General features: G+C 36.4%; 1 protein-coding gene across 1 annotated transcript; it reads left to right on the forward strand.

Annotated features, from left to right (window-relative positions):
* Positions 1-89: 89 nt before the first annotated feature.
* LOC131789746 (protein CASP-like) lies at positions 90-13,497 on the forward strand. The gene is made up of 28 exons (XM_066162632.1): positions 90-159; positions 316-426; positions 1,052-1,099; positions 1,589-1,667; positions 1,869-1,927; positions 2,210-2,288; positions 2,380-2,447; positions 2,607-2,739; positions 2,877-2,943; positions 4,248-4,296; positions 4,994-5,065; positions 5,210-5,239; positions 5,753-5,818; positions 5,999-6,073; positions 6,287-6,340; positions 6,560-6,612; positions 6,890-6,947; positions 7,290-7,338; positions 7,504-7,554; positions 7,912-8,048; positions 8,643-8,712; positions 9,090-9,184; positions 9,901-10,017; positions 10,462-10,554; positions 10,922-10,978; positions 11,413-11,493; positions 12,096-12,160; positions 12,528-13,497. The coding sequence occupies exons 1-28, from the start codon at positions 94-96 to the stop codon at positions 12,562-12,564; spliced, it is 2,019 nt and encodes a 672-aa protein (XP_066018729.1). The 5' UTR covers positions 90-93; the 3' UTR covers positions 12,565-13,497.
* Positions 13,498-13,730: the final 233 nt, after the last annotated feature.

A 13,730-nucleotide genomic window follows, 5' to 3' on the forward strand; every position in this document is an offset into this window, starting at 1 on the left:
TGATTGGTTCAAGTTATAAACCAATTGCAGGTCCGGTTTTATTTTTAGACGTTTTCCGCATTGCGCATGACGCCAAGTTGGCAATAAACAAACATGGCGGCTTCTTCGTTCCAGTCTATGAGAAATTTTTGGAAAGAATTTTCTCTTCCAGATCTTCAGGTGAGAATGAAAGAGAATAACTATTTAAAACAATTTCTTTTTAATTGTATAAATGTCTCTCTGTTGTTGTAATCAACGCGTAAGCTATTTGTAATTCGTTACTTGTAAATAAACTTTTGAAGGTTCAATTACATGGGAATTTCCTTACGTTGTTAGAAATCCTTAGACACAACTGCAGCAGAGCTAGCAGATCGCCAAGATGAATCAGACACATCGAGAAAAAAGCTCGTTGAGCTCAGTCGTGATTTTAAAAAGAATACTCCGGAGGTAATGATTGCATGAACACATCGTTAAATGTTTGCTTTTTAATTGAAATTAAACTGCATGTACATGTCGAGTGATAATATACCTGTTTACTTTTTATTGAGCTGGTAATAGATTTTTTCGAAATCAAACAATGCATGTGTTCTCATGCGTGAAACGAGGAGATTTTGTTCGTGGTGATGTACTTTGATTTACACGCCTTATAAAATTATGATTCCAACTTTTTTACAAGGAAACCTGACAATGACCTTACCAAAAATTTATTCGACACGATGGTAAATTAAGTGATCACGAGAAATGGGGAAATAGAAAAAAAGATTTCTGTACAGCCTCATAGTTCATTTTGCATATGGTTCTTGGATAAAGAAAACAACACCAAGAAGCAAGTTGAGATTGGTTTTGAGACTAGGGCTTTATTCTAGAATACTCTAGGGTTAAGCGGGAATCTTTCCCGAATAAAATGCTAAATGTGCAACTGGAACAAGAACTCTGATTACGGTTAAGAATATAGTGCTCAGTGAAATATGAAAAAAATCATATCTTTCTTACTACCATTCATGAGATCACTGATGAGATATGGAACTATCTGTTTCAATAGATTATTGATCTGTGATTTTTATCTTTTCAGGATACCAGGAAAAAGATGGCACCACTCTTGAAGAGCTTTCAAGCTGAGGTTGTTATTTTTTACTCTGAATTCACTTTGGTTTTGCATGAATTATCCTAATTTCTTTGGCTCAAATTCTTCACTAGAACAATATTTTGATATTAGATGTAATTATTTAAAAGAAGTGAGGAAAGGTGTCGGAGAAGTAAAATAATTTTGTAATGAAAAGGTTATGTTACACCCCACTTGTTGGAAATTTTGACAAAAACCTTGTTCTTGAAACAAGAAAGTTTAATTTAATTCATTTAAAGCAGGCAATACAATAGTTATCAGTTTTGGCAATGGACTGATAATGTGAAGGGGGCTGGCCTGTTACTGGTGAAGATGTAACTATTTCACAATTCAAAACTATAGATTTTTATGAGTAATAGTATTAACTCTTGACAGAAATTTGATGTCAATGGTATTGCAATGTTTAAGTCATTTGGCACACTGTCCAGATTTACTTAATAAACAATTATTAACAATTTATTTTGTACCACATAACTGTTCTTTCAGATTGATGCTCTTTCAAAAAGGAGCAAAGCATCAGAAACTGCTTTTCTCTCAATCTACAAGAAACTTGTGGATGTCCCAGGTAGGAACTATTAGTGGAAATATTTATAAGTTTGAAGTAACTGGATACTTAATTCCTGTAACCATTTTAAGTATGGATAAGAATTTTCTGCAACCATTGAAGTAAATTGATGAGAACTTTCTGTGTCCATGTGTATGTTACAAATATCTAATAGTGTGGTTGTATTTGATGTCAGTAACATTAAATAATTTTTCTTCGCAGATCCTTTACCAATACTTGAACAGGCTGTTATTCAGCAACAAAAAGTATCCAAACTTCAGGTAAAACTAGTTCTGATATTGGTTTGATGCCAATTAAATCCATTCAAAAAACTGTTAGTCACAGGTAGCTAACAAAGGAACAGATTCAAAATGTCTTGAACTATCTAATCTGGGAATTTTTTTTTTAAGAGTTAATTAAGTCAACTTGTTTTTTGTTTTAGTGCTTTTCATAAAGAAATGGCCACTACTTAGCTTGCCTCTGAGTAACCAGAATTTTCACAATTTGATTCATGTGACTGTGTAAAACAGTTATTGATGTATACTAACTAACCTCATTTTCAGGATTATGAAATTGAAAATAAACAACTCAGGGAAACCCTAGAAGAATACAACTCAGAATTTGCAGAAGTGAAAAATCAAGGTATTTCTACTTTGCACATGTAGTCATGTCACCTTTCTGAGTGAGAACTATTTTTTGCACATTTTGTTTGATTTTCTTGTTTGCTTTTTAGAGGTGACTATAAACAGACTGAAGGAAAAACTGAGAGAGTATGAGGACAAGATGGAAGAAAGAGTTCAGGTTTAAAAAATTAAATGATTTTCATTTGTTTTAGGACTATTGTGTCTCTATTTGACATTTTTGTTAGTTCTGTCAGTTTTGTCAGTCAATTCCTACTTAACATTAACAATCACTGAGCTCCAAAGTTAAATTATAATACAAATTGTTTTTGGTGAGCAGGCAAGGGCTAAGGAGAAAGAAAAAGACATGCAGAAGATGTTTTCTGACAAAGAAAGGACCTTGCAAGAAACTCAGGTTTCTGTTGCAAAGAAACTTGGTGAAGCTGAGCATAAAGCTGCAACTCTTCAGGCTGGTAAGTAATCTCTTGGTGTTGGTTCAGAAAAATGTCTCCTCTCTTGGTCTTCTACAATGTAAACCAGAGGGCAAAACCTACTATAGAAGATAAATCACACCAGTTGAAATGGTGATCTGTTAATAACTTTCTTGTAGCATTGGATAATACTCAGTCAGAACTGTTTGATGTGAAAGCCAAGTTTGACGAAGTTGCTGCTGCAAGGTACTCTATTTTAGACCTGACATAAATTTTGGCTTTCAGTCTTTTTCAAAAAGTGACTAAAAATGTGGTAGGAAATTTTCTTTGTAAAGTACATAAGAATTATTGATAAATGGTTTACAATTTTTGTTAAAGTGAAGAACAATTCATTGAAGTGGAGGTGAAAAGTGGTGGATATTTCTGAGTTGCGAAGTGGTGAGGTACACTTAGATATCAACCACTTTCATGGACACTGAGGGGAATACTTGTTTTTGTATGTACCACACAGAAACCAAAAAGATATTTTTGTCAATATACCTAAAAATGGTCAGAAATTGATTGGATGAAATGTGATTTGTCTCTTCGGCTGCTCAGAGGTGAATAGTACCATAAAGACTCGTGTATAAGCTACACCTTTTTGCTAAATTTTTGGGCCAAAATCATGGGCTTATACATGAGACCATAATTTGTCTCTCGTGTCCAGACTTCCCACATGGTTACTGAGCAAATGTTTTGCATTGTCCTTCTGTGCTTTTTTTTGTTCAAATTCCATCATTTTCATTTGAGTTGTGGGCTTTGGCAATGAAGACAACTGTCATCAGTCACTGGGAATAGAGAAATTGATTAAAGAAAAGCTTTTAAAAGGACTATTTTCAAAGTTGATTAACTTATTAATGTGGCACCAAATACACAACATTAGATTTTGTGAAGTTTATTGTGAACATCTGTAAACAAATGACCAACTTTTCTTACAAGGCTTAAAGTGCTTTTTTGGAGTTTTTTTTTCCAAAAAATGCTTGAAAGTAGGGGGTACAGCTTATACACAAGTTTAAACATGGTACTTGCTAATCACTTTCAAACCAGCCAACCGTGTTTGTGAAATACACCATTCACCTGTGTGGTATATAGGTTTGAGTATTAGGATCCTGAACTACAGTTTTGCTCATAAAAGAGACACCAACATGATACCACATTTTTGTCTCAATTTGGTTTTTATCTTGGTATGTTTGTGAAGCTTGAGCTCTCATTGTTTTGGTCAGTCAATCAGTAAGTAAGAGTAAGTCATTCAGTTCTAAGATAATCACTGAGTTGATACAACTGTAAATTGGCCACAGTCAAGAGTTTCTATCCTGATGTTTTGACAAAATGTCAGCTAAGAAACTCTTTTCTGTGGCCAATTTACAATGTCAACTCTGTTGATCTTGTGGCACTCCCTCACTGATGCAGCACAGTTTCTTAAGAATCTGGTAGACAGTCAGTCAGATAGTCAGTCACTCAGTCCGTCCAGTGAAAAGATTTCATTAACACAGGTCTCTTTCCCCAACAAGGTCTTCAGAAATTGAAATACTAGAAGCTGATGTAGAAAGAGCAAATCAGGTAACACTTTATCCTTAATTAGACATGTACCTATTTAAGGTCTTGATGTTTTGAATTAAAAATAAAGGTTTGGCACACAAATGATTACAAAATTGTATTTTATCACATTGTATTTAGCATACATTTGTTCATCTCTGGACAATGAAATATTGTATGTGTCTTATGAAATGGTATGAAGAGAGCTTGATTGATAATGTGTGCTGAACTGTACTCCTGGGTTAAGTTGCTTAAAGGCTGACAAGCAAATTTATCCTGTGTTGCTTAAAAAATTATAATGTCTGTTACATTTTTTTATTCTTTCAAATCCTGAGTATAGTGGTACAGTCAGGGAATTGTGCTTCCAACAAATTTACTTTCATTTAAATAGCCAATACAAACCTTCCCCTTTTAAACAATTTTTTTCTTCTCCATTCTCATTTTTTTTTTTTTATGAAAGAAAAGTGTTACCCAGTAATTTAACCCTTTACACCCTAACATCAGTATTCATACTCTCTGTTCTCTTCACCATATGTTTCTTTTGGTACTGACAAGGAGAATTCATTTGCAGATCAATGCTTCTTAGGTTGGCAATCATTTCCTTTATTCTCTTAATGAATGGTTTAGCAATATTACTGTAAGGAGAAATTAGATGTTGGTCACTCCTCGGGTTTAAAGGATCAAAGAGTACTTTTACTTGTTTTTCTTACTTTTTTTCTAGAGAGCATTGAGTGCTGAGAGGCAAGTTGAATCTCTGCGAGAAGAGCTTATAGCAGCACAGAATGCCCTACAGGTTTGTTGGGATGTGTGACCATTTCTTATTGTAATTCCTTTTAACAGAGTTTATCTATTAGACACCAGTGTATGATTCATCCTTAGTCAAAAGGGTTTGGACAATTTCTTAATTACTTTTACCCTTATGATATTTGTATTTTAGAATTCAGGCAATGAACAAAGGCCAAACATGGTGAGTTATTATGTTTCTTCACTTTTTTCTTCACTTTCTGTATGTTACCGGTACATCTTTTCCTGCAAATGTGTAGTTTCACTGTAACTTGTGATAACAAGAACCCAGATTAAATAGAGATTATTCCAAGGAAAGTACACACGAAATGATGTGTGCACTTTAATGATTTATTCATGAGTTGCCATGCATGAAAAAATGAATGAGTGAGTTTACTGATGCACATCAATGAGTGAATAAAAATGCTATTGTTCAAGCACTTTCCTTGGTATGATGTTTTTATTCCATACGCACTTAGATTTTTTTACTGACTGACACATTTCAAAGATTGGAAGCCATTTGTTGCCCTCCATTATGAAGTTAACTATTGTTCTTATCTCTTATTGGACAAACAATGTATTTTCACAGTCATTTGTTCAGTATACAGTTATATACTAAAACTGTATTTGCAACATATATGCCGGTTGTCAGCAAGCCTTCTTTTCATTTCTCTTCTGTTTACTTAAAAAACTGCAGTCTGAGACCATTGATGCAATTTCACGTTCAAGCTTGGAACATGAGTTAGCAGCCAAGGAGAGACAGGTACTCAATTATTTAGTAATCATCTGTAAAATTTAATATGGAACACCGGGAATGGAAAATAGAAATAAATACAGACTGAGGCAAAAAAAGCCATGAAACTTCATTCCTAAAACTTAAAGCAAAATTCGGTGGATGTAAATGTAAATGTGCACCTTCTAAATTGTATTATTTCCTCTGCAGATATCTCAGTTAGTGAGTGATGTACAACAATCACAAGTGATACAGAACAGATTAAAAGAATCAACTGCAAATGAGGTAAGTTTTACCAACATCTATAGGCCTTTTCCTACTAGCCTGCAGTAATGCAAAGAGTTAAAGTGGTTTTATTGATATACCACCACTGCTTGCATTGTATTCTAATGAAAATAATTTAGGAAGGACTGGTTCTGGTAAGTACAAGCAGTTGTATTGTTCTTGTTGTTTGTATCATGGCTTCATCTTTTTGTGCAATTCTTTTTTTCTAAACAGATTGCCAGACTAGAAGACCAACTTGCTAGCAAGACGAAAGCCCTCCAGCAATTGGTATGAATAACGATGATTACTTTGAATGTTCTCTGACTCCTAACAGAAAAAGGGGGAAATACACTGTACTAGAAAAACTTCATCTATTAGATTTGAGTGCAAGGTACACGTTGTTTTAAGATGAATAAACAAGGGTTAAAAAAGGCCATTGTTTATAATTGATTCTGAATGGGATTAACATGGCATTGTTCTGCTAACTTGATATTACATTGTTTCCAGGAGGAAAAACTTGATGAACAGGGTAACTATGAAGAGATCAAGAGAGAACTGAAGTAAGTTGTGTGATGTAAAATTTGCCACATGTCAATGTCTCCAATTTTTCCATCCTAGTGTTGGAGTTATCTTCAAGCTTCTCAGGCTGGAGCAGAAGATTTTAGCTTCCATTTTACCTGCCACTTTCTAAAGATGTTACATAAAGATGATTTTCCTTTCCAGCGGAATCCCTTGAAAACAATGCTGTATAGCAATGACAGTTTATCAGTACAAAATATTTACTGTTGTTTTGACTTTTGTGTGTGCTGATGTATTTTAATTGTTTTGTTTATTCAGCATTTTGAAATCAATTGAGTTCTCAACAAGCGAGGAGAGCAGAGATGCGGAAAAGATGGTTTGTTTGCAATCTCTTGTGTTTGTACAACCAAATATCTTCATGTTAGAACTAATTTTGCATGGATCTTGCAACATGACTTATCTGTCTCACTTTTTTTTCTTGTGTTTCTGTTAAAAGTAGACCTATCTGATCAAACACTTTCAACATGCTGCTTTGATTTCTTTACCTAGTTGCTGCGCTGTAAAATGTTGTCATAATGAGAATTCAGTTCCTCGCTATATGTGGCATTGAAAAGGTTCACATACTATTGGAGCCAAACTCTTAAAATAGGTATTAATTGTCTTCTGGATGCTATTCCTGCAAGTACTCACCACACAATTATTAATTTGTTTGTTTCAGGACTCCACTCCGAAATCTCTAGAGATGCTTCTTCTTGATAAGAATAAAAGTATGTAACTGCTTGTACAATTGAAAAAAATATTTTTGCTCTGTCATTATACTTGTACATTTCTCTTAAAGATGAACTTTTATCCGTTAGCAGTTGATAGGCACTCACGATTAATTGAGTTGAAGTTCACACTTTGTATTCATCCTACCTTTATGTCGTTGTCAGGACTTCAGTCTGAAAACACAAGTTTAAAGGTTGAAAACGTCGATTTGACAGGTATGTTTTAACATTACATGCATTTAATAACTGAAGCATCGCCTTTCCTGACTCAGTTCCCTTTTCTCATCTCTCTCATCAATGGTTGGTCAAAGGCTATCTGCAATACGTTAATCCAAGAGAAAGGGAAAATCAAGATTTATTTAATTATCAGATGTTTGAAAAAAGTGATTTGTACTGCTGTTTCTTTTTTGGGGGGTGATTTGGGAGGTCTTTACCTCGTTCCACTCGTAGTCTGTACTGGGAGGAATAAAGCGAACGCAGATCTACTCATGGACAAGCAGTTACATACTGCTCTCAGCTTTGTAGAGTTGGGTTCAGGACCTAATGTCTATCTTTGCATGTTTTCCCTCTCAGGTCGTTATTCTGAACTTCATGTACAATACAACGAAGCGGTGAACACAGTGAAGGAACAGAAGGAACTCATTACTCAGCTAGAAACGGATCTCCTGAGTGTGAACGCTCTTCCATCAGCATTCCGTGGACAGGGAGAGGTAAGAGCAAACATTAAATGAGAGAAAAAAAACTTAACCTGGCTTAGCTTAAAGAACTATCAAGAAGCAAGTGTGACAGAGACGTGATGAAACTGGAGGAGATTATCATAGCAGCTGGCGTGATGGATGACTTTTTATTTCTTATTTTGGAGTGAAAACCTAGTCATATGACAAGGTTTTGCCTTTATGCGGATTCTGTGGCATAGGTACAAACTGTAAATGTATGGTAACATTTATCATATCAGAAGCTTGCAGAACAGGTGTATCTTTTGATGAGCGAATGCTCAGTAGTTTCTCGGTGAAAATCATAGTTGCCATCTTGATTTTTCCAACAGTGGAAGGCTGGGTAGAAGAAGAACTCAGCACCAAGGGGGTAGGCAAAAAGAAGGAGATGGGTGGGGTGGAGCAATAGAAATTACTTCTCGCATTTCCTGCCCCGTCCCCCCACCGTCCACTCTATTACTAAATCAAACATGGTCAGTAGAATAAACTATCGTGAGCTTGTAACGTTAAAATAAGAAGCCTGCACTGTAGGTTCTCACCCCTCATTTGTACCATACTTATATTTCGTAATTGTCGTTATGTAATTTACAGGGTGAGGCAGGGCCTCCTACTGAGACAGAACTTGTATCTAATGCAGTTCAGCAGGCTGTAGCACCGGCAGGTATCATGTTTTGCTTCACTTTGAGAATAAAGTTTTATTATGCAAACCTAGTTCTAAACGGCAATTAAGAAAGCAGGTTCGCGAAAGCTCGTGATCAGTATAGTTTTGTTCAGTTATTTTTGCACCTAAAAATGGTGAACATGAAGTGTTTTTCTTTAGGTACTTTATCAGGATTTATAAATCTGAAAACCGGTGTTCTTATTGTTGCTTTGGTTGTTGTCAGTGTTGCTGTTGTTGAAGTAGAATGAAGGCATCTCGAACCTGCTTATTAAATTATTATCAAATTAAATTCTAAGTCTACATTCAAGTACAAAGGATTGATCTAAATTTCACAGTTCGTTTATTTTTATTTTTTTGTTTATTTGTTTCCATCGTAGGTGTGACCAGTGAGAATGTAGCAACGGAATCCCTTCTTCCTATCGTGGCCAGCCAGAGAGAAAGATTTAAAATCCGTAATATGGAATTAGAAGCGGTGAGCTATTAGGAATTATATAATAAGCTCAGTTATGCATGCATTCTGATTGGTTCTCACTTATGATCTATTGGAGGACAGACGTATAGATGACGTCATCGTTAAAACTTCTTTATTATATAAAACAAATAGATTCCAAGTTGCCGTGCGTCTGTTCAGTAATAGATCACAGAGGACGTCAAAATTTGGTAAGAACGTCAGTGACACACATTTTGACGTCCTCTGTGATCTATTACTGAGCAGACGTACGGAAATTTGGATCTATTAGTTAAATGTAAACGTCTTTGCTGTTGTTGTTGTTGTTGTTGTTGTTGTTGTTGTCAATGATCATATGGCTTTTGTTAATCTTTTAGCCCCTAAGAGTGATTAGCATCTAATTTCTCCACACAATATTACCCACAAATCACACATTAAGGTCACGAGAATAAAGTAGATGATCAGCAGTTGAAGAGGCTCTTGATTGTTGAACAAATTCTCCTTGTCAGCACCGTAGGAAATGTATAGAATAGGGTATGGAGAATATACATACTGATGTGAGGGTGTAAAGGGTTAAGCTATCACCATCTCTTCGTTCACGATCGGCGCGACAGAGGCGTTGCTGTTTATATTTTCATAGCTAACTCCCATCTTTTATATTTTTTTTGCACGAAACCTAAACCAAATCCTTGAATTAGCTGTACAAAATTATTAACAAAAGTTTCCGTCTGGTCTTTCAGCAACTACGCCATAACCAGCAACAGATCAGTGTGTTGCAAAATGAAGTGGACACCTTGAGGTCAGATAACGTGAAGTTGTACGAGAAAATCAAGTTCCTTCAAAGCTACCCAACGAAGGTAACCTTGTTACTTCGATTGATACTAAACTCAAACCAAGCATTTGTCTTGTGAGCCCCATCCAAATGTGCCCTTCGAGAGCCGGTAATACTTGAGAACACTCGACACTTCTCGTTTCATTTCAAACAAGGTATGACTTGCTCCCTAATTTCTCTTTGGGTCTATAGCAGACCGGCACGCTGTTCTTGGATTTTGCTTTCCTTATGCGTGGTTTTTAAAGCATGCAGAGAACAAGAAGATTTATTTGTTGCGAGCTTTCCAAAATCTTGCTCGCAAACAAATCACTGGTTGCTTAAAGAATCTTGTCACACAAATGTGGAGTGCCTTTCTCTTTCCAGTGGGGGGGGGGGGGGGCACTTTGCACCAGTTAAGTAATAAGTGCTCGGCTTGAGCACAACCCGGTTTTCAGGTGTATGATCGCTTTTTGGTTGTGCTTTTCGTTAGAGCTCAGGGGGCCGAGAAGAAGAAGCAACAGTCAGCAGATACTCGTCACAATATGAACAAAGATTGGATCCATTTTCAGCCTTTAATCAACGGGTAAGTTGCACGGTAACTGGTTTTAATAGCAGCTTTGGTTAAACGCTGTATAGCACCTTTTCTGCCACCCAGTGCTTCTTAAATGGAAATGATGTTTCCGGTGCGGAGTTGCGTGACAGAGGCCACATATCGTGTTGGCTTAGGTCAAGCTATATGTAATACTTTATCATGAAACGATACGTAATACTTAATCATGAAACGATACCTCAACCGGAGACCTGGTTTAAACTGATGTTGCGTATTTTGTGAATCAGTAGTTTTGTGTGAAATTATTTTTAGTTTCCTAGACTTTAAACTTCTAAGCATTCCCTAAATTTGGTGTTTTATTTGAAAAAATGATTAACAGGGCCTGTTTAATTCCATTTAGGAGAAACAACAGCGATACCTGGGGCTTAGTCCGCATGAAAAAGTTACTCTTAACCTGGTAAGCGGAAAATTATTTTCAAATTCAACCATTTGTCTCATGTTCTCGGTCGGCACCTTTTTTCTCTGTCAATGCCTACCTTCCCATAGATGTCTAGGTGGAGTCTAGCATATTGTCAACAAGAGGGTGTCTATGAAATTATTATTGTGCGGTACTTTATGCAAGACACCCATGAAGTCTGATTGACGCTGAGAAGCTCCTTTGATTCTTCATTTAATGGGAAACACAGTTCTCTTGCTCCTTCCGATAAGGAGGGAATTGTCAAAGCCTTCTTTAAGAACCCTTTAATCCAGCGCTGCGATCTTTACCATGGCCATCTCCCTCGCTGTTTTTTGTTTTCTGTTTTTTAGGTTTCTCCTTCCCCGCAGTTGTGTTTTCATCGCCTAGCAAAGTGCACTTAGCTTTCTAAAATAATTTTGCTGTTCATTTTCCAGGGTCGGTTTATCATGTCAAACAAATTTGCCAGAACCTTCGTATTTTTCTATACATTGCTTGTACACTTAATGATATTTCTGGTAAGTAGTGCAGCCCACAGTGAGTAAACTTTTTCAAGAGCTTTTGGTCTGTTTTTGCTTCTGTGGAATAATATTATCTCAGTTTTTTTTAAGTTTATCGTACGTAATCCTCTTTTAATTCCCTTATTCTTAACCATATTAATTCCGAACGGATTCAATCTTACCCTTTTGGTTTCCTCTACCTTGACCTGCTATGCAGACGTAATTTTGATGATCAAGCGCTCAGAAATTCTTTCGTGAAAATTGTCGTCGCCAATTGGATTGGATTGGGTTGTTTGAAGCACAGAAGAGTTTGGGAGAGTAAAAAATTTCTACTTAGGGTGTGGACGATAGGCAGGGAGAAAACCAGGTAAGGGGCTGGTATAAACCCCCTGATAAACAATTTTTCAGGTGGTATTTTGTGTTGAAAATATTTTCTGGGCGCGCATCTTGTATTAACGACCCCTTCCTCTTTCCATGTAAACCCACAACATACATATCAGCTGAGAGAAGGATCTAAGTGATTTTTTTTTCCGAGGTAGTTAGTTGCCTTTTATTTATTAAAATCCATAAAGCTATAAATTTAGTTGTGACACAAACTATGATTTGTTTCTTTAAATCAGGTTCTTTACAAGCTTGCTTACACAGAATCTTGTAAGCGTGACATTGCGTCAGAGTGCGCGAAAAGGTAAATGATATCAGTTTGTAGAAATTGCAGAACAAGTCTAAGCGTTGGTCCGAGATTAGTTAGAATGCATGTGCGTATTCGGGCGAGCTGAGGCAAGCGCGGAACAATCGCGAGGCAAACGCGAGATTATCGCGACAAAATGCGATGCGAACGCGAGGAGAACGCGAAGGACAAGGTATGCTCAAGAAAAAGACTTCCTTCCTTCGCGTGCGCTCAGCGCTGCCTTAGCTCGCTGAACTTCCGCAGGATATGAAAAGTTGTTACTAAATAACAGGGAAATCTTAAAGATGCACTCACGGACTTAAGTCATCTACAAAATTGTGCTCTACCAAAAACTTGACCTTTTACTTTTTCCTCTGTTGTATAGGTTTGCTGAACACATGCACGAAGTCCACGGACAATGAATCAGGGCAATGACACAAAAGGATTGGAGTGTTACTTTAACCTAGGCAGTGGACATGACTGCACGGACTGAACGACTTTGACGAGGAATAACAAAGCAAACAAACAAACAAACGTAGGATTTAGAGAAGATATGGTCCTGTCAATTGGATGATATTCCTATCGGTGATTGGGGATCGCTGTTCTGCTTCACAGCGAGAATAACGTCACTGGCTTTCGTCGTAATGCATGCGCATGAAGAAACGCCAGCTCAAGGGTTCGCTGTGTGAGATAAATCTTTAACATTTCTGTCACTGCGTTCTTTTAAGTAGCTGATCTAAGTAGGAAATCTTTGCTTGTTTATTAGTAAGCGAGTGCAGGTTCAAATGAAGAAAGTTGAAAAGAATTTAATTAAAGAATAAGAGTAAACATATTTTAGTCTAACCGATCCTCTTGTCCTCCATCAATATTTTTAGCTCAGACAGTCTTTACTGTTTACAGAAGTGGAATAACTCATATAAAATGAGGGAAGCAGATACCTACAAAATGTGTTCACGTTTAACTTCTTAATGTGAGACTGGTTAAAATTGTCAAAGAAATCGACTTAAACTAGAAAGGATAAACAAAACTCTAGATTGCTTTTAAGAAAGCAAATGAATGGATTAGGAAAGTATTTATATGAAATATATGTATTGTACGAAATCCAGTTGTTATGATAGGGACTCCTTTCTGCAGGGTGTGGGGTGGTTAGGAAATCGTTTTTAGCGAAACCAATCGCAAATGAAAACTGTCCGTGAAAATAGCAGTGACTTCTAATTTTTGATCAGTACTTTCACCACCAGAGCCCCAACAGAAGGACTACTCAAATCTTACCAGTTACCAGTTTGTGCCTTTTCTCGATAATAGATTGTGATTGGTGTAAATAGAAAACGTTGTAAATAAAAAACAAAATGGTGTATGGTGTAATAATATTTAACTTTGAAATTTCTTGATCTGCCCATAGCAAAGAACGTTCTCGAGTTTGAGTAAAACATTTTTGTAAGTTTACGTGGCTCTTTTCTCCTCTTCGCTTCTCAAGAAGTTTCTAATCTCAAGCTTTACTCTTCGTTCTTCTGTTGCTTAGGCCTTTCGTGAACTATTCAGATTTTGTTGGAGATACTTCCGAAATATCTTAAGTTAACAAATATTA

Source organism: Pocillopora verrucosa, chromosome 2 (genome assembly GCF_036669915.1).
Source record: "Pocillopora verrucosa isolate sample1 chromosome 2, ASM3666991v2, whole genome shotgun sequence".
NCBI classification, from domain to species: domain Eukaryota; kingdom Metazoa; phylum Cnidaria; class Anthozoa; order Scleractinia; family Pocilloporidae; genus Pocillopora; species Pocillopora verrucosa.

What these genes read in the sequence shown, in the direction of transcription:
- LOC131789746 (XM_066162632.1), top strand. Translation starts at nt 94, where the DNA reads ATGGCGGCTTCTTCGTTCCAGTCTATGAGAAATTTTTGGAAAGAATTT. An exon ending in TAGCAGCCAAGGAGAGACAG is followed by an intron (nt 5,819 to 5,998) that starts GTACTCAATTAT and finishes TTTCCTCTGCAG; the next exon opens with ATATCTCAGTTAGTGAGTGA. An exon ending in GCAGAGATGCGGAAAAGATG is followed by an intron (nt 6,948 to 7,289) that starts GTTTGTTTGCAA and finishes TGTTTGTTTCAG; the next exon opens with GACTCCACTCCGAAATCTCT.